Here is a 20,237-nt window from a genome sequence, read left to right on the forward strand (position 1 = left end):
CCCCTCCCACAGAGAGGGAATTGTGTTCCCTCTCTCTCAAATAAATAAAGCTTTAAAAAATTAAAATAAATTAAAAATGCAGTTCCTCTTGCCACACTAGCCATTATTTGTCCTACTCAGTGGCCAGCTGCAGCTTGTGGCTATTAGACAGCACCAGTAAAGAGTATTTCCAGCAACACAGGAATTTCTATTGGATAGTATTGACCTAGAATATGAACTTATTTATTTATTTTTTTTTTTTTTTTTAAGATTTTATTTATTTATTTGAGAGAGAGAGCACATGAGAGGGGGGAGGGTCAGAGGGAGAAGCAGACTCCCCGCCGAGCAGGGAGCCCGATGCGGGACTCGATCCCGGGACTCCAGGATCATGACCTGAGCCGAAAGCAGTCGCTTAACCAACTGAGCCACCCAGGCGCCCCGAATATGAACTTACTTAAAATAAAGTATATATGTCACAGATATCTTCGTGTGTGTGTATGGGTATACATCAATTAAAGGTTTTCCATCTATTACATAATATAGATTTTTTTAACTTTTAATTTTTATGGAATGTAACTTTATTAACTGGGTTTGAAATTTTAGCATATTTAAAATTACCACACTCCTTGTAGAAATCCCTATTTGACCAGATATTTTACTTTTTAAAATATCTGCTTCAGGGGCACCAGGCTAGCTCAGTCAGTAGAGATGTGACTCTTGATCTTGGGGTCATGAGTTCGAGGTCACGTTGGGTGTGGCGCCTTGAACTCTCTCATTTAGAGATCCTGTTCCTGGTCTTGTCTCTGTTCTGAGTCTTGATCATCAGGTTCTCTTTTTCTCTGGACATGGAATCTGGATCTCCGATTTTGAAACCAAATTTGGACTCTTGACTCTGGAATGCCAGTTTCTTTAGCAAGTTGCTCTCTGGTATCAATGCCAGGATAAGGGTTGTTCATAAATGCCTCGATGAGGGTGTGTAATTGCGAAGAAGCGTAGCTGGTACGACACCGTCTGTCTTCTCTACTTTGAATCTCCTCTTCAGAGTGATCTTGGTCTTGACTTGATTCTAAGTCCTCATCGGGTTCTGATTTTTTCTGGCACTGGTGCCTAGCTCTTCGATTCTGAAACCAAATCTGGATTCTGGACTCATCAGTGTTGATTTCTAAAGCGAGTCTTTGTTTGGTAGCATAACCTGGGTAAGGATTTTGGTGAAATGCCTTGATGAGGATTTTCAACTGTTCTTCTGTGAATTTGGTGCGGCTGCGTCTCTGATTCATTGTTATGGTCTTGTTTGGAGAGTTGTCTTGGGCCATGTTGGAAGAGAGTTCTGAAGTCTAAGGATCCTACTTCTTTTTTTTTTTTTAAGATTTTATTTATTTATTTGAGAGAGAGAGCGAGGAAGAGTGGCCAGGGGGAGGGGAAGGGCAGAGGGAGAGGGAGAAGCAGACTCCCCACTGAGTATAGAGCCCAACACGGGGCTTTTCCCAGGACCCTGAGATCATGACCTGAGACAAAGTCAGTCCCTTAACTGACTGAGCCACCCAGGTACCCCTAAATTTATTATTTCTTACAATATCTATGGATTAGGTTCTTTTGCAATTAACCCTACCATGATTTATATAAATAATGAGAAAACATCCCTGACCTCATGCGGCTGGCATCCTAGGAGGGGACACAGATAAACTAATGAAATGATCAACATAAAATGTAATATGAGGCTACTTTTTAAAAAAGAGCATGGATAGAAAAAGAAAGGACATTATTTTATAAGGCAGGATAATAGCAGAAATCCCACAGAAGGTAGCATTTAAACCTAAGTAAAATCTAGGAAGAGAGGTAATGAACTATGTGAATATCAGGCAGAGAAACTATAAATGCAAAGGTGCTGCATTGGAAGCTTCTTTAGAATATTTGAAGAAGACCAAAATTGTAATGTGGCTGAATGGAGTCAAGAGAAATTTAGAGGAAATGAGGTCTGAAGAATAGCCTGGGGCAAGCACATCTGAGTTTGTAGACCATATTAAGAACTCATATATATGGGATGCTCTTCGAGTCTTTGTTCAGCCCATTTTACAAAATCCTTAGGATAAATCTACCAACATCATTCCTGTTAGTCAATGTGACAAGTTAGAAAGTTTGGTTTTTGTGTTTTTTATGAGTTAATAGAAATTTAAAATAGTTTTTACATTAAAATAAAGAGATATACGGTAGAATGCAAATTGTGCATGAATTTTAAAGTTATTACAGGGGGCCCTAAAGATAGTTTAAGTTTGTAGACAAGTAGAGTAAGTTTCCCAACTTTCTTTTGGTACAGGTTTCATGTCACTATCTTCTGCAATTAGGTAATGCTTTGTAGCAAAAGTTTGAGAACTACACTGATAAGCAATGCACAATCGGAAGTGTGAATAAAAATCTGAATTAATTGGACATTTTACAAAGGTTCACTCCTCTATTTAAAACAATGTGGTTTAGTGAAAGACGATGAGATTTCAAATCTCTCAGACCTGGTTTCAACTTTTGTTCTGCCCTTTACTACTCACGTGACCATGAAGAAGTTACTTTAATGCTCAGCCCCAATTTCCTTATCTGTAAAAGCAAGGAAAATAAAACATATTATACAAAATTGTTATAATAGTACTTTAGGCCTTACCTGTAAGGAACAAATTAGGCTGCTTCCATAAATTACACAATTATATATGTTAATTTTCTTTTTTTTTTAATTTTTTTTTTTTGTTTCACAGCATAGCTCAGGAGTTGCCAGAGAAGTTACAAGAAGAAAAGTTTGCTTAGAATAATATTTAATCTTAATCGCAACAATAAAAACAAAGAGTTACTCAATAAGAAACCTTTTTGTGAGTTTTCATATTATAATATATCTGGAGAGCTTCATGTCTGTTGATAAAATCCATAGGTTTTGAATGTGTGCTGAACTTCGTATCATCTCAATGCTCCCTATCTTTCCAAAGCACCTGGAGACATAAAATCTTATGGGAATAAATCAACACGTGTCCTTCACCTGAATGTAGTGTGAGAATGAACTCGAGATACTGGCTTTTAATATATCGGGTAGTTTAGTAGACTTTGTAAATTTTTGGAAAATACTGGTGAGGGAAAAGCTCAGAAGCTAACATTAAGGACACATAGCACTCCAGAACAAACTAGGATTTACATACTTGGATACATGTTGGCCATCCAGGGCTGGAGCTAACTAGAAGCCGGTATTAAGATACTATTAGGAATCTAAGAGATCCACAAAGATATTTGTTGAGAAGAGGTCACATTCAGAAATGTAAAAACTTAAAATTTAATTACACACTAAAACAATAACAAATACGTAAAATACTTCAGCACTATAGGGAAAATGTGAGGGACTATAAATAAAGGGGATGTTAGATAAAATACTGTGATCAGTAGGCTTTTCCCATCACATGGAGAATATTACCAGCGCAAGGAAGACTTGGGGGGAAAGACGTGGACTTCATTAATAGACCAAAAGGGCTAATGGTGCAAACAGTTCCTTAGCACAACACAGCACTAGGGAGTTACTGGTGGTGGGCTTTGGGCAGGCATACATGAGCACCCTTTGGCATGGCAACTTTGTGTTGCACTAAGTTAATAAAGTGTAAATAGTGAGCTTATGTTGCAGGGCAGGATTTATAATATATTGGCATCATTACACGTATAGGTTCAAATTCTGCCTCTTCCACTTAACTATTAGTGTTGCCTTGGGTAAAGACTCTTTAGCTGTGAAGTAGAAATAATAATTCCTATCTCATAGAACATACGAAACAATGAATGCCTTTCTTGGTACAGTAGGTACTTGAAGTAATAATGTTAGTATTACTATTTTGTTATTGATAATTTTCAAAAAGTCAATATGAATGTCTCTTTTCATAATCCAACATACAATTAAATTTAGATACCTCTGCATCTCTTTCTGAAACTTCAAAATAATATACATTGTTAAATGATTTTGTATTCTTCTATCCATTTTTCTGGAATAAGGAAGATGTTCAAGATCAAGAGATCATATTGCCATATTATTAGCTGTTTTTACTTCTAACTATATCATGAAGTCTCAAGAACATCAATTTTATAAGGCATAGGGAAAGGATGTGGTCTTTAGTCAAAAGAAAGATGTTACTAATATTTCTTCAAGAAATGAGTAAGACTTTATTGTTTCAAATTATTTCCATTCAAGTTGGAAGGTAAATATTATTTGTGCTCTCCATGAGCAGATATATACCAACTGGTATCATAATTCCCCACCAGTGCTCAGACATTTCAGGAGCTATTCTGGGCATTAAAGCTCCTCCCAGAGGTTTAAATGGTCTCAGTTAAAGGAATTATTTCAAAAACGTCAACTTTGGAGGAGAGTTTCTCTCTGGAGAATTTAAAGGATAGTGGTGTTAAACTATGCAGTGTCTGCAAATTTTTCATCAGCTTCTCAGAGCATGGTATGATTTTATCATTTCATATCTCTAGCTCAAGCTCTCTCCATAATAAGTACGGTGGGTGCTATTTTGATCAATCAAGCTCCCTCTCAGTCTGTAGCCACATACTGAGGATAGGTGCTACATTGACCATTGTTCTTGGGATTTAAATTTGGTGACTGTGTACTCTAACAGAGAGGACACAGGTGTTAGACCCGCCTCCCATTTTCTGCTCTTGATCAAATGCTAGGAAATAATTTTATTTAGTGAATTCAGTGTTTTTCTGGCCAAGGTGACTGACATTGGGGGAAAAGCTTATTTTGTGTTTGATTTTTGGCTGCCTGTGAGTCTGGGCTGGGAAAGAGGAGTCATCTTCCACATCAGCTTATTGACTGTGCAGGAGGAACAGTAGCCACGTAAACACTGAACCATCAGCAGTACAGTTGGGCAAGTTGATACCAGTGCCCATGACCAATGACATAAGGGAAAGAAACGAATTGGTTTTGCCAAGACCTAGGGAACAGTGGGAACTGCTGAATGCTCTTTATGTGAAAATAGAGTCCATATTCTGGCATTGGAAAACTTACTGGCATTTAAACATTTATTGAAAACAGTTCCACTTTTTCATCAACCAGAAATTTCTTGGGGCACCTGGGTGGCTCAGTCGGTTAAGCATCTGCCTTCGGCTCAGGTCATGATCCCAGGGTCCTGGGATCCAGGGGTTTTTGGATGGAGCCCCCTCATCGGGCTCCCTGCTCAGCAGGGAGTCTGCTTCTCCCTCTGCCTCTCCCCTGCTTGTGCTCGCACACACTCTCTCTCTCTCGTTCTCTCTCTCTCCCTCTCTGTCAAATAAAAAAGTTAAAAAAAAAATTTTCTTTGTGCAGCTGCAAATGGCCCAAGATGAGACAAATTTTTTTTTCCTGAAGTGTTATTGCCCCAAAGTGGAAAATAACTGTCATTTCCGGGGTTGGTGCCGTAATGGTAGAATCCCCTTGCTGGGGAAGAAATTGAGAACAGCATTAGGTGAAGAGAGGAATGAGCCAGGCAGCACTCTTTGGCTTTGTTGACCAGCTAGCACAAAGCAATCATTTTAAAGGTGTTTTCTAAACATATTCAAGTAATCATCTCAATTCGTTCATTTTGAAGAATGGATAGATTTCATAACAAATTGCCATTTAGATGGCACTGCTCATGGGAAGAACACAGTCTAAATGCCAAGGGAAGGGTAGAAAGCCAACTGTTAAAATTATTTCTTTGCCTGCCTTTCTCAGGGTGTCTATCATCGTGCCCTCTGCATTTTGAAAGCTGCCAGGTTGGTCAATAGCCACGGTGTATGCTGCGTGCATTTCAAATTAGGATAAAATGTTAGAGGGTGCTTCAGTTTCATGGCCCGCTGAAATGAACTTGCCTATCCTGGACAGGGATGGCATAGTTGGAATAAGCAGCTTTAAGAAGTTAGGTAAAGTGGGGCGCCTGGGTGGCTCGGTTGGTTAAGCGACTGCCTTCGGCTCAGGTCATGATCCTGGAGTCCCGGGATCGAGTCCCACATCGGGCTCCCTGCTCGGCGGGGAGTCTGCTTCTCCCTCTCCCACTCCCCGTTTGTGTTCCCTCTCTCGCTGTGTCTTTCTCTGTCAAATAAATAAATAAAAAATCTTTAAAAAAAAAAAAAAAGAAGTTAGGTAAAGTATCCAAAATTCACAAACCACTGAACTCAAGGGAATTACATAACAGCGCCCATGAAAAGAATGAATCTAATGTGAAACATTCCGAGGCTTTTCACCATGCTTTGACATTATCGTTCATTCCCTGATCTACTTTGAGAAACGAACTCTGGAAAAAAAAAATGAGAGAGGGTACTTGAAGAAAAAGCCTAAAACATGTTGTGAAAAACCTGCCTAAAGAGTTTATACACTTGGAAGAATCTAAAGATTCTTGGCTTTAGCCCTGGGCAGTGTTCTTGTCTGATAAACAGAAAGAAGCATGTTGATATCCCTAATGGCTGAAACTTTATGTCACTCAGCAAATAATCATTAGCGCACAATAGATGTGAGGACTGTGTTTGATGTTAGAAGCACTGTTTACTTCGCATATTTCCAAGAATTCTCCATTAACTTGCCCCCTTGAATTTGTCTCTTATTTAAATATTCTTAATAAACAATGCCCCAAAAGAAAAGCTCATCTTTCAATTTTACCCTAATGGTGGCTGTTCTGAGAGCAGAGCAGAGCAATTTCTCAGTATCGGACTTCTGTGAAGCTTTCTTTCTGTCAAATATACCTCTTGTTCTTTCTCATTTTATTTTTTTAAATTAAAAATGGCAACAGAAATGTCTGAGTATGAGCTGGAGCCAGGCAATAAGTAAGAAAACAAACTGGCAATGCTGAGCCATCGTCCTGACATCTAGTCCTATTTCTGGACCTCATTATCCTTTTATATAAAAATAAAATAAATTTATGTAACATAAATTTAATACTAAATTAATATGGTATCCAAAATCCTTTTTGTTGATAAAATCTCATAAGTCTTTTATTACACTTTCATCACCTAGGTATGCACAATAAACCATCTCTTGCATTTTGGAAGTTCTATAGTTTTCAAATTTTTATAATGATCCCCCTGTTTATAGCTTAAAAAACAAACATTTAAAAACTAACTTGGGTTAACTTATCACTTAAACTCTAGTGACAGAAAAAAAATCATAAAAATTTTCTTAAAAATTAAGAGAAATGCCTACCTATGTATATAGCAAGCAATGCATAGAAATGATATAGTTCTATATATCTTTATCTACAGAGCTAGCTAAATCAGGACCAGAAAACAGAATGAAAATACATTAATATTGTGGGCGCCTGGGTGGCTCAGTTGGTTAAGCGACTGCCTTCGGCTCAGGTCATGATCCTGGAGTCCCGGGATCAAGTCCCGCATCGGGCTCCCTGCTCGGCGGGGAGTCTGCTTTGCCCTCTGAGCCTATCCCCTCTCATGTGTTCTCTCTCATTCTCTCTCTCTCAAATAAATAAATAAAATCTTTAAAAAAAAAAAAAAGAAAATACATTAATATTATAAAATTTAAAATGTACTAACTGATAGAAAATTAAGAAGTCCTGACTTTTAAGAAATAAAAGAAAAAAGGTATTATGAGTGAATTTGCATTGCTCCAGCTGGATCACTGATTTTCATTAAAAAAAAAAAAAAACAAAAAAAAAAACTGACATTGATTTATTATTGGCTTGGCCAGGACTGAAAGAAGACTTGTGTTAGTCTGAGTTTCCTAGAAAACAGAACCTGAGGCCAAAAACTGAAACACTTCCATTTTGCTGGGGGTAGCTGAGGGGGCAATCCCTGGTAGTGAAAGTGAGTGATAAAAAGAAGAGAGGCCCCATAATGGAAGGAGAGCAAAGATAAGTTGCTTATTACCATATGGGGCCATAGCTGCAAAAGTTACATAGTGGATAGCTCTAGTATGTGAGTTGTTGAACTCTGTGCTTGGGTAAATCTGTTGGGGGTTGAAGCAGGGAGGAAAGGGTAGTGAATTGACTCCTGACTCCTCTTTGTCATCCGTCTCCTATTTCCAAAGCATAGCTCATGAGTTATTTCTCCTCTACATCTAGGTTGTGTCACATGGGCTCTCGGGCAAGTATGGAGAAAACAAGGGTTTCCAGAAGGTCCACCTCAGCTAGTGCTTGGTACAATGGGTTCCACTAAGATTGTGTGTATGTGTGTGTCTGGGGCATGGGGGTTACTTGGTTTGTGGGGGTTCTGGTGGCACTGATGGCCATGGCATTGACCTTGGCTTATGATTGAAGTAATGGCATGAGTCATTCCTAAGCCCATTCGGGCCAGAATGCAGAGTAAACTGCCAAGACTTGAGGGTCAGGGGAGGTCAGGTAGATTCAGAAGGCAGAAACCCCTCCTATTTACTCACAGACTTTAATGATCTTGAGATTTCACTTGAGAACACTGCATGTAATTCTTCCCTGGGAAAGGAGGTATAAATCTCATCCTTTAAGATCAGTATAATCTCCCAAAAAGACTTAAAGTAGTTTGGAAAAACAAAGCCATATTCAAACTATGGCAGGTGGTACAGAAGTGATATTTCCCATCATGCTTCTTCACTCAACCTTTCCGATCTTCCCTTACCCTCTCCCAGCACTTCCACAAATCAGTATCGCCTATCTCAGGAAATGACACAGCATTTATTTTTCATGGGTTTGAAATCTTCACTTGATTTTGTTGGGTCATAGCTGCTGAAAATTTTCATTCACAATTCTCAATGGGATTAGAAGCATCAAAATACACCCCAGTGACTCTCCTGGGCCCCAGACATACTCCATTCTACCTCCGTTGTGTCATGGCAAGCATATCCAGCCTTACATTTCTGGTCTACAGCCTTTAGTTAGGATCCACTCCCATAGTTGTTTCCCTGGTTTCTGTTGGCATACATTACCCGGGCCTTTCATTTCTTTGACATTTAGGCCTTTTCTTCCCAGAGCAGAGCCTATTCTCCTCTGTTTGGACTGTGATGAGACTTGATTGGCATGGAGCCAGTGAAGCATATTAGGGACAGACTTTATAGAAAACAAACATTATCTTTTGAGACTTCTGCTTTAGGTCAGTTTAGTACATAGTTCTTAGGAAAGGGCAGGATTGTTCTCTTTTGTCAAGTTCTATTAGGGTTGTCTCTCTGGACCAAGAATATTATGGAAAATTCAGCAAGTTGAACTTCTCAGGCTCATTTATCCACATATAACCATTTTGGCTTTTAGGGGCCCATTCTTTCCCAGCCAGGACCTTGGTTTAACATGTGAGACTTATTAAGATGACACATTTGGTCTCCTTTCCAGATTTACCAGTTTATATTCAGATCTTAGGCTTAATTTTCAGCACAGTCTACTGGAGGACCAATATGCAAGAGACTTTCCAAAAGCTTCTGTGAAGATACTTTGGTTTACATGGGAAATAGCTGCTATAAGCCTGTCATTTTTATTTTTCTCGAAGTTTCCAATATTACCAAAAGATCAGGTATCACTGTCCCCATAATGATCAATGCAAGCAGCCCCTTAATCTTCCAACACCTTGCCTTCTACTTATACTCAATTTCAATTAACCATAGGTCAACACGTTGGTAATTATGTTACCTCTGAATACTAACTGTTATTACACTCTTCCAGTAACCATGAGCTCTGTGGTCACTATTGCCTTCAAATAGGTAGAGAATCCAAATCCAAAAGTCCATTCTAAAGGGTACATGCTATCTGAGGCCACATTCTAGGATTTCATCAAAAACAGAGCCTGAGGAAAGGAATGAGAGGGAAAAAAGGGCAGTGAAATAGAGAATATGTTGGGCATACTTTACAATCATCAATTTTCCTTCCCCACTGCCAGAGCCTGGCAGGAATCTCTGCTTCCTAGAGGTAATATCCCTTAAGCCTGGACCTCAAGAGTTTCTCATTCTGAGGGTAGTCCACCTTTAGGCTCCAGAAGTTCCTCAGAATTACCACTTAACTTCTTTCTACTTCTGCTCCTGGTAAGCAGGTCTCTCCTGTGACTCTGAATTGTCTGTCTTTCTGAATATGGGGGTGATGCTTTTCCCTTCAACATCATGTCTCTGATGAGTCCAAGAAAAGTCAATGATTTTGTTTTGTCAACTCTTTCTTGTTGTAAGGACAAGAGTGACAGATATACGCTCTATACATGTTTGGACCAAAACTGGAAGTAGAGCTCATATTCTGTTTTTATTCCATTCACCATTGCAAACATAGTTTGTCCTTGATATTCCTACAAGATAAAGTAATAATCATTGATCTGTCACTTGTTGTTAGATATTTTGATTGAACTGAGGAAAAATAGTATCAAGGCTTCCTTTTCCTGTTCTTGTTTTCGCCCTGTGTGGTGGACAAAAGAATGAGAAGGGGCACATCGGGGAAGTGTCTGGAGTTGACTCCAAGTGACTCACAATTTGGCTTTCACTCACTCCCAGCACAGATTTCTTCCCTCTATAAGAAAGAGTATCAGGGGCACTGGGGTGGCTCAGTCAGTTAAGTGTCTGACTCTTGATTTCGGCTCAGGTCATGATCTCAGGGTTGTGAGAATGACCCCGTGTCAGGCTCTGTGCTCAGTGTGGAGTCTGCTTGAGATTCTCTCTCTCATTCTGCCCTCCACCCCTGCGCTTACTTGCTTTCTCTCTCTCTCTCTCTCTCTCTCTCAAAATAAATCTTTAAAAAAAAAGAAGTAGTATCAATTCTTACAAATAAGCCAAACTTAAATATGGTCTCAGAGTCAGCACCTTCTCGATGAACCTCAGACCTGAAAAATGGGAAAATATTCAATACTATTAAAGAAGGTAACCATGGCCACTTCTTTTTTTTTTTTTTTTTTTTTTTAAGATTTTATTTATTTGAGAAAGAGAGAGAGAGACAGAAAGCAGCAGCCAGGGAAGGGGCAGAGAAGCAGGCTCCCCACTGAGCAGGGAGCCCAATGCAGGGACTCCATCCCTGTTAAGCAACCAACTGAGCCACTCAGGTGCCCTGGCGCTTCTTTTTCTTTTTCATGATCCTTGTTCCTTCTTCCTTTTCCTCTCCTTCTTTTTCATGTAAGGCTTTCTTTTAACCTAGGATAATTAGAGAGAAACATAATAGTAATTCATTTTATCAAGAGTACAATTATTTCTACTTTAAAATATAAAGCTGGTCAAATGAAATTGATCATATTAATCTCAGTTAAGTTACTTATTTTAATATAGGCAGATGGAAAAAGGACTCATTATTCATCATTTTAGTAAGTTTCACACACCACCTATTCCAACCAGAGAAGAATGGTCTCTTAAGTAAAACATTCTCTCATTTCTTGAAGAAGTCAGAGTTTTTCATCTGTAATGCTTCAGTATCCTCATTTTCCTCTATCTGGGTTACACAACCCATTGACATTCAAGCATAATAAAGGAAAACACTAAAATGCGGTCGTGAATGTTAAAGTTACAGGGTATCCTGTGAATGGGGAGAGATTTTTCTAGAGAGTGTCACTTGCCCATACTAATCCCAACATAATGACAAAATGAAAATACCAGCACCTAATTTCCTGGTAAAATGTGTACTTTCAGTATAAAACAAAACAAAACTTGTCTCCTCCTCATTGAGAAAAAGTAATTAAAATTCTTAAGTGGAAAAGCATGGTTTTTAGAGACAAAGGTACCTGACTGAATTTGAATATTGCACTAACCATGTGGCCTCGGTTAGGTATACAATCTCACTAAGCCTCAGTTGCCTTACCTGTAAAATGGATCTACTAATACTACTACTGACTAGCAGGGCTGTTGAGATATTTAATTTGATTCATCAATATAAAGAATATAGAATGGTAATATTCAATAAGTGATAACTATAATTATTACTAAAATTTTGAAATTTTCTCACATTTTTTTTTCTAAAAATAACCATTACAACTTGCAATTTGAAATGATTTTGATTGCAATTTGAAATGATTTGGATAGAGAGAGAGCTGTTACTCTATTTCTAACCTTATACCTCTAGATAACATGATCTTTCTGTATAGAATAAAAGTAAAAAGAGGAAGAAAGATCAAGAGGATGAGGAAGAATAGAATGAAGAGAAGATAAAGATGGCTCTACTCCAGAATATTTTATATTTATATTTAAGCACTTGCACCCTTTCAAGAGAGAGTAAGTAGCCTCTATTACTTTTATTCATGCCTTGGCAAGTGTATCTTGACCAAATTTGATAATAAATGACGGTTGTTTTCAGGTTCCTCAGGACTCTCTTTGATGCTATTTTTCACTACAGATTAGACCCTCTCTACTACTCTCAGATTTTTAGGTCTTTACACTCAAATTCTGTTCTCTGAAAAATACTGTTAGCCTTTACATGTTACCATTCTCAGATATATTGATATTAAGGTTTTATTTCTAATTAGGGAATTGTGGGTCAGGGATTGTGTAAGAAATAGGATAAGGATATGACTATGACTATAGGGGTATCATAAAGGGTCCCTAGGTAAGGGATGTCAAGCATCAGTCAGAAGGGAACAATCCAGTGTGTGTGTGTGTGTGTGTGTGTGTGTGTGTGTGTTTGTCCCAGCTTGTGGCTCTTGGGGACCTCACATAGAACATGATAGGGATGCTAAGCAGACTGAGAATGTAGACATTGTTATATTTGGTCATGTAAGAGAGTATCTTTTTGTTGAGTACTTGTTTTCAGAAATCCTTATAAAATTAGATATCAAGAAAGTTCAACAGACAAATAAATAATACTGCTTCTCCAGTTTGTTTATTTCATAAGTTGGCAACAATTTGAGAATGTTTGGAAAGAGTTTTTAAATGTGTTATTTATTCCAAAGAAGCTCATAAAACACTGAGAACAGGAAAGGGAAAAAAAAAAACAAACTGTGTGCTTAAAATATCTTCATAAAAACAAACTGTAAATATTGAATAAGCAAATCCATTTCAGCTTTGAAACCCCAAGTTCTTGGTTGTTGTTTGTGAGGGTGCTGGTGGAGGTGATGTGTGTGTCTATGTGTACATGTGTGGGTATGTTAAATTATAAATGCCTTTGAAATCCTTGCTCCTTAATTACTGGAACTGTTGTTTTCACGTTGAGTTCCACTAGTCTATGTGTGAAAGTCCAATGAGAGGGTAAGAAGACTTCACAGGTTCTCAAGAAAAGGAAATCATGAAATAAATCCACTATTTGATTCTCAGTGGTACTGCAGCCACATGGAAATAACAAGAAATTATAACTTTGACAAAGAATAAAAAGTTTAAAGCAGCTTAAAAATAGCCCTGAGTGAACACATGGCAACCAAAACAAAGGAGAAGGAATGGCAACAGGACTCCTACCTTACTGCTGAAGAATTTTAAGTTTTCCATCAGTCTCCATATGCTTTGCATCCCCATGGAATCTAAAGATAGTCTGCAAAATGCCTGCAGTTTTCACATACAATCAAGCCTCCAACTAAAAGAAACAATCATTTTTCCTTCTGAGCAAACATCATAAGGGCTCTCATGAATGTAAGCAATCATTTGATGGGGACAAGAATGGCTTTCAATTTGCCATGGGTGAGTTGAGCTAGAAGTTGCTGGAACTCCCAGTCCATTAAGCTGATGTGTGTAGACTTAGCAGGTTGAAAACCAAACCAAACCCCACCTGTATACAAACTTTTTTTAAAAAAGAGATTAAAATGTAAAGTGCCAGTTGAGAGAAATTTTTAAGGGTATTTTCTTCTTGGCCCTTTGGGAGAAGTGGAAAAGGCAACCAAGCATTTGAAAAGAATATTCTGTATCAGAGAGTAGGGAAAACTGCTAACATCTAGTTAATGGTAAAATGTGTAATAAAATAATGTCCAAAGCAGATAGATAGTTTCCAGCCTCTGCTTACCCCAGCAGCACCCAAACATATCCACATTCTGTCTCAGTCTCTCTCTCTCCATGGCACTGCGTGTATGAAGCTTTCTTCTTATTGCTAAGTAATGTTTCCATTGTACATTTGTATAATTTACCAGTTGATAGAGATTGTTTTTTCCCTTCATTTTTTGCTGTAATAAATAAATTTGCTATGAATACTATGAACACCTGAGTACACATCTTTGTGTAAACATGTATTTTGTTTTATTTAGGGTAAATGGTTTCTCTGGTGATGTATGTTGTGACCTTACCAAACATTTGACGATATCCCAGATATCTTTCTGTTTTTGATTTATAGTTAAATTCTATTGCATTAATAGGGCATACTTTGTAGGATTTCAAATTTTAATATTTTTTGAAATTTATTTAGTGGCACAGAAGATGATCTTTCTTTCTGAATGCTCCATGTGCACTTGGGAAGGATGCATATTCTGCTTTTTTGGATAGAATTTTCTATAAATCTCAATTTGAGCACCTTAGTTGATGGTGTTGTTTGAACCTTCTGCACTCTTACAGATTTTTGTTTGCTTTTTCTATGCTATCAATTACTGAAAAAGGAGTGTTCAGTTCTGCAAATACAACTATAGGTTTATCAATTTCTCCTTTTAGTTTCATCAGATTTTTAATATATATTTGACCCTTGAACAACATGGGTTTGAACTGTGTGGGTGGGCAAAAAAAAAAAAAAAAAAATGACCCTCCAAAGATGGCTACCTCCTAATCCATAGGACTTGTGAATCTGTTAGGTTACATGGCATGAGCGATTAGGATTGCAGATGGAATTAGTTGATTTAATTAATTGATCTTAAAATAAGGAAATTAACCTACATTATCTGGGTGGGTTCATTGTAATTACAGAATCCTTAAAACTAGAAGAGGGAAGCAGTTGAGAGAGATGGTACCATGAGGACTTGGCCCAATGTTGATGGAGGAGAGAGGCCACAAGCCAAAGACTGTGAGTAGCCTCCATCAGCTGGGAAAGGGAGAATACCGGTTCTTCTCTAAGGTATCTAGAAGGAATGCAGCCCTACTGACCCCTTTATTTCAGTCCATTGAAACTCATTTCAGAGATTTGATATCTGGAATTATATAACAATAAATTTATATTATTTAAACCACTAAGTTTATGATAATGTATTACAGGAGTAGTAAGAAACTAATATAATGTGTCATAGAGAGTGCTCATCAAATAAAATTTGTTGGGGCCACACTATTTTGTCATAACCAAAGGTATGTGGGAGAAAGCAACATAAGCTCCTACCGAGTCTGGCCATCTAAAACATCCCATGGCCTCGGCCACCTCTCTCTTTCTCTGTTGCTATGATTTTGTGGCTCTGTGTTCCAGGTAGCATAGCTATAGATGAGAGAGGCTTGGCTTTCTGTAGGAGAACGCTGTGGGAGAGCTGCTTGATCCACATTAAACATAACATGAGCAAGAAATAAACCTGTGTTTGTTAAGCCACTGACATTTTAGGGTCTAATTGTTGCTATATCATAACCTACCTTTTTTACAGAAATTGAAATAGGTTCTTGCTAATATTTAAAGTATGTAAATGCTGATAATGTGCTTTGTGCTAATAAAACACCTTTAGGCTGGGAACCAGGGAAACTAGATTCTTCACTGTATGCACATTGAGACCTCTTACATATGCAGCCCTACTTCCTCTACTGGAGAACTGACTGCACAAATAAAGATGTCCTTGTTTGACATAACATAGAAGGAATGCCAGTCTATGACAAAGTGGAAACATCAGTTACAGTCTTAAAGAAAAAAAACATGTCACCATGGGTGTCGTGGTTTTCATTGCCTTTAGTTTTCTGTCGAATAATTAATCAAATCTGACATTGTCATTAGAACTTTACATTATTAAGCTCTAGAAGTATATTTTCTTGTTTTTAAAAATCTAAGCTATTAACAATTACAACTTTTTTTTTCCCCTAAAGAGTTATTTATTTATTTATTTGTCAGAGAGAGAGAGAGAGAGCACAAGCAGGGGGGAGCGGCAGGCAGAGAGAAGCAGGCTCTGCACCGAGGAAGGAGCCCGATGCGGCACTCGATCCCAGGACCCTGGGATCATGACCTCAGCTGAAGGCAGACGCTTACCCGACTGAGCCACCCAGGTGCCCCAACAATTACAACTTTTAACCATCTGTATTTAAATGGTTGTGTGTCCATAATGTGTCCAAAAGTAATTTTTAGCTAGTTGTTTTTTTTAAAAAAATGCAATATCCCCTTTGTTATTTGCTTAGGACAGCTAGACTCCAAAAGAATTTGCAATTCATTTTGGGAAATCAAATTACACAATCAATTTGTGTAAAATTACACAAAATAATTAGATAGCAATCGAGTTTAAAGGAGGGATAAAATGAACAGCAGTTTGATATAGGTTTTATAGTCAGAAAAGAAATAGTGTCTGTTGAGAAAAAAAAAGGAAAAGAAAGAGTGTCTGTTGGTGAAGTGAGCACTTACAAAATCACTCTCAGCCTCAGGTTTCTTATTTGCGAACTGAGATATTTGTGTTATCCTCAAAGTCCTAAGAAAAGGTTAAGATACAATGGATATAAAATTCGTAGCACATAGCAAGCACTCAACAAATAGCGTGAAGGCACAGTAGTCATCATTTCCATCATCATGTGCACTAAGAGAATCAGAGGAAGTTTCTGTAGAAGATGGGTCTTGATAAAGGATTTAGCCACTAGCGATGAAATTCAAAGTAGTGACAATAGAATGGGAAAATGTAGAAAACAAAATAAACAAGGGAAGGAGGAGAGTAGAGGTAGCAGAAAATTAGGAAAAGAGAGTTTATGCATTGTGTAGAAACATAAACTTTGAAGCCAGAAAAATGGAGGTTCAAATTCCTTTTCCATGATGTGGGGCAGTTATTTACCCTCTCTAAACTTCAATTTTGGGGCACCTGGGTAGCTCAGTCAGTTAAGCCGCAGACTCTTGATTTCATTTCAGGTCATGATCTCAGGGTTGTGAGAATGAGCCCTTTGTTGGGCTCAGCGTGGACCCTGCTTAGGATTCTCTTTCCTTCTCCCTCTGCCCCCTCCCACTTACTCTTTCTCTCTCCCTCCAAAACAAAAAACAAAAACAAACCCTTCAATTTTATTATCTATAAGTGGGAATGATGTCTGTTATGGGATTGTTGGGATAAATAAAGTTATATATAGATGTATATATATATATGCATATATCATCAAATATAATGCCTGGTATATGTTGGGAACTCAGTGCTTGAACTGGAAAAATAAAGACATTCACTAAAAAAATGGTGAGCAGGGCCTTGACAACTAGGTATAGAAATTAAATCCTCTCATTTTGGTAGGCAATTCCTACTTGTACAAATTATAACATCACCATGGGGAGCAACCTCATCATAAGTAACAAAAAAAGAGATTTTTAGGCAATTACATAAACAAAACATGAACATTTTTGGGAAATGGTATAGAAAGTGAAAGTTACAAAGATGAAAATTCACACCTCATCAGTTGGGATACATGAGCGCATGTGCACACACACACACACACACACAAGCAAATTTAAGCATATTTTAGTACCTTCAATATGTAATTTGGCAGATTGAGCATTGTCCCTGAATAGGTTATATTTAGTGAGGATGGTGTGTAATAACTGAAGTGGTTATAATACAGTGTCCTATGCCATTTCACAAAAGTAAAGCCCAAATTGAATCAAAATAAATAAATAAGCAATCAAATTAACAACTTACTATAACAAATGGAGACTGAAGAAGTCTTTATGGAAAAGTTCGCATATGAAGTAGATACTGCAAAGAGCTCTTAAATGCGTTTACTAAGTTTGGACTTTAGTCAAAAGCTAATGAGGAGGATGAAAAAAATTGTTTTTTTCTTTTTTAAGTAGGGAAGTCATTTGACATCTATTGTAGAAAGATTATGTTGATGATGACAAAGGAAAAAGATGAGACTATAAGAACAGAGAAGAAAGGTATCTAGTTAAGAAGTCACTGCACTGATTTGTCCATGAGAGATAAAGGAATGAGCTTTGTAGTGGGGAAAGTACAGAGAGGAGACAGATATGAACATTACAGAGGTAGAATGAATGGAGTTTGTTTGAAGACAGAAAGAACATGGGATGGTGGGTGGCCATTTTCTAAGGAGGGAGTAAAATTTATCAGAGAAGTAAACGTCATTCCAAAGATCTCCCAGGCTGTTTTGTCCTGGCAAAATACCTATGTCTTTGAGAAAAATTAAATCATGATTTATCATGCATAATCTGTTAGATGACAGCTAGAGATATCATAAAAGAGAGCTTTTTAAAAAGTTCATAAAGCTCATAAATTGCATTTCTTGGGTGTTGCTTTCAATGATTAAATTCCATATAATTCAGTTTATGTATTATTGGTTACTTGTAGTCATCTCCTGCTACCAGGGTCTTAATAATTTGATTAATAATTATGTCCACCATAAGGAAAAGGAAAGGATGGTAAAATGGAAAATTAGTCACCTTTGCTACTTGCCAGCAATATTCTGAACATAAGTTAATAAGGTATAAGTAAGTTTATAAGTAGGGCTTAATGTATACACCCCATTAATAGACAATTAAGAGATGAATGCTAGTAGGAGGCTTACTGTATTGGATCCTGGGAAACCTTCACAACCAAGACTTTTGTTCATTTGAACTTAAGATGTCATCATTAACAAGCATGAGAACTTAGAAAATGGTCAATCGCTCATCCATGTACTTGTAACAATATAATTCTTATACATGTAAAAATGTGAAATTCTTCTTTAAAGCCTATCCCTTTGTAATAAGTCTCACCTGAAAATTATGTCCCAAACTCAAGAAAAACTCAAGGAGAGATATTAGAATAGTCACAGGCATGTAAATATTTTCAAATATTATGTTAATTTTTATAACAATTTTACTTTACAAATCAATTAAGCATTGCCTACTTAATATACATACTATAGAAATAGTCTGTATTTTTTCCCCAGTGGATTATTTGTAATAAAAATAATATAGTTTTGTTTGATAAACACTGTTATTTGTGGAAATAATATAAATAAGAAGTAAGTGTAAGTTAAGCAATTATTTGCCACCACACTTCTTAGAGATCACTCTACCTAACTTGTAGAATTCTTGGTCTTTCGGGATGAACAACAAAGAGACCTTCATGAAGGATGATTCCATTAGTTCTCTGGGTTATGTGTGACAATGTTAATGGGGCAGGGATATAATACTGAGTTCATAAGCTGTTCCTTCATGGATTTTTGCCATTGCTTCACAAACCACCACCTATTGAATTAAAAGTCTTTATTACTTTAGGAAGCACATATTTGCCCCAGAGATAGGGAGATATAAAATAATCCAGTAAAAGTAAGAAAGTTAGCTGAGAATCTAAGTGTATTTCTTATACCTCATAGCAAGTTACCACTTTTAAAATCTTTTTTTTTTTTTGATTTTTCAATCATATACATTTTTGAAAGGCAAAAAAGAGTTTTCTGAGTTCAAAATCTTAACTTGGAATATCAAAAGATGTGGGCCATCACGTAATGCTTAGATGACAAAATAAGGATGTGTAATGTTACAAAATCTGGTTCTCCTTCCCCCAAAACTATGAAGTAGACTGACTGGCAGGATGAGAGACAGCTGGGCGCCGATGAGTAAGAGTGAACGATTATATTTCAAAATTTGAGAAATGACCTCACCATGACTTTCTCCCCCCCCCACTTCTGTCTGTGACAAAACTGTTTATAAGCTCATGTTCCAAAAATGTGTAGGAAACAGAGCTACCTGCATTGCATGCCATGAAAGATCATAAATTCTGAAAATTTTTTTCCTATAACACATAGACACGAGACTTAAAAATGCAGCTATGTTCAGACTCCTATGCTGATGGGCTAATGTCCCCTCAACTTATTCATCAAATTATTAGTGAATTTAAAAAAAAATGAGAAAATGACATAACTGATGACTTTTTGGGTAGAAGAATTGCAAGTTTGGGGAAAAAACTGAAAATCACTTCTCAATTATTTCTGTAATTTATGCTGTTTCAGACCCTATTTTCCTAAGGAGAGACTGAAAAAAGAGACATGTTGCCCATTGGGTAACAAGAGGACTGACAAGAAGGAGGTGGGTTTTTTTTTTTTTTCTGTCTTTTGTGTTTTTTTATTTTTTTATGAGAGAGAGTGCAAGCACGGGGTCAGAGCAGAGGCAGAGGGACAAGCAGACTCACACTTAAAGAGGGAGCCCGCTCAGGGGCTCGATCCCAGGACCCCGAGACCATTACCCCAGTTGAAACCAAGAGACAGATGCCTAACTGACTGAGTCACCCAGGCACCTGACAAGAAGCAGTCCTAATACAAAGATGAGGTTCCCTCCCGTCGAAACTCATCTCTGGACGTTTTTTCCACATGTGGATTTTGGGCTGCA

At 37.5% G+C, this 20,237-nt stretch overlaps 1 protein-coding gene across 1 annotated transcript; it reads right to left on the reverse strand.

Moving 5' to 3' along the window:
* Positions 1 to 755: 755 nt before the first annotated feature.
* LOC118021271 (double homeobox protein A-like) lies at positions 756 to 1,316 on the reverse strand. The gene has a single exon (XM_035021386.1). The coding sequence runs from the start codon at positions 1,290 to 1,292 to the stop codon at positions 756 to 758; it is 537 nt and encodes a 178-aa protein (XP_034877277.1). The 5' UTR covers positions 1,293 to 1,316.
* Positions 1,317 to 20,237: the final 18,921 nt, after the last annotated feature.

This window comes from Mirounga leonina, unplaced genomic scaffold (genome assembly GCF_011800145.1).
Source record: "Mirounga leonina isolate KUSES-001 unplaced genomic scaffold, KU_Mleo_1.0 Mir_174, whole genome shotgun sequence".
NCBI classification, from domain to species: domain Eukaryota; kingdom Metazoa; phylum Chordata; class Mammalia; order Carnivora; family Phocidae; genus Mirounga; species Mirounga leonina.

What these genes read in the sequence shown, in the direction of transcription:
- LOC118021271 (XM_035021386.1), bottom strand. Translation starts at nt 1,292, where the DNA reads ATGGCCCAAGACAACTCTCCAAACAAGACCATAACAATGAATCAGAGA.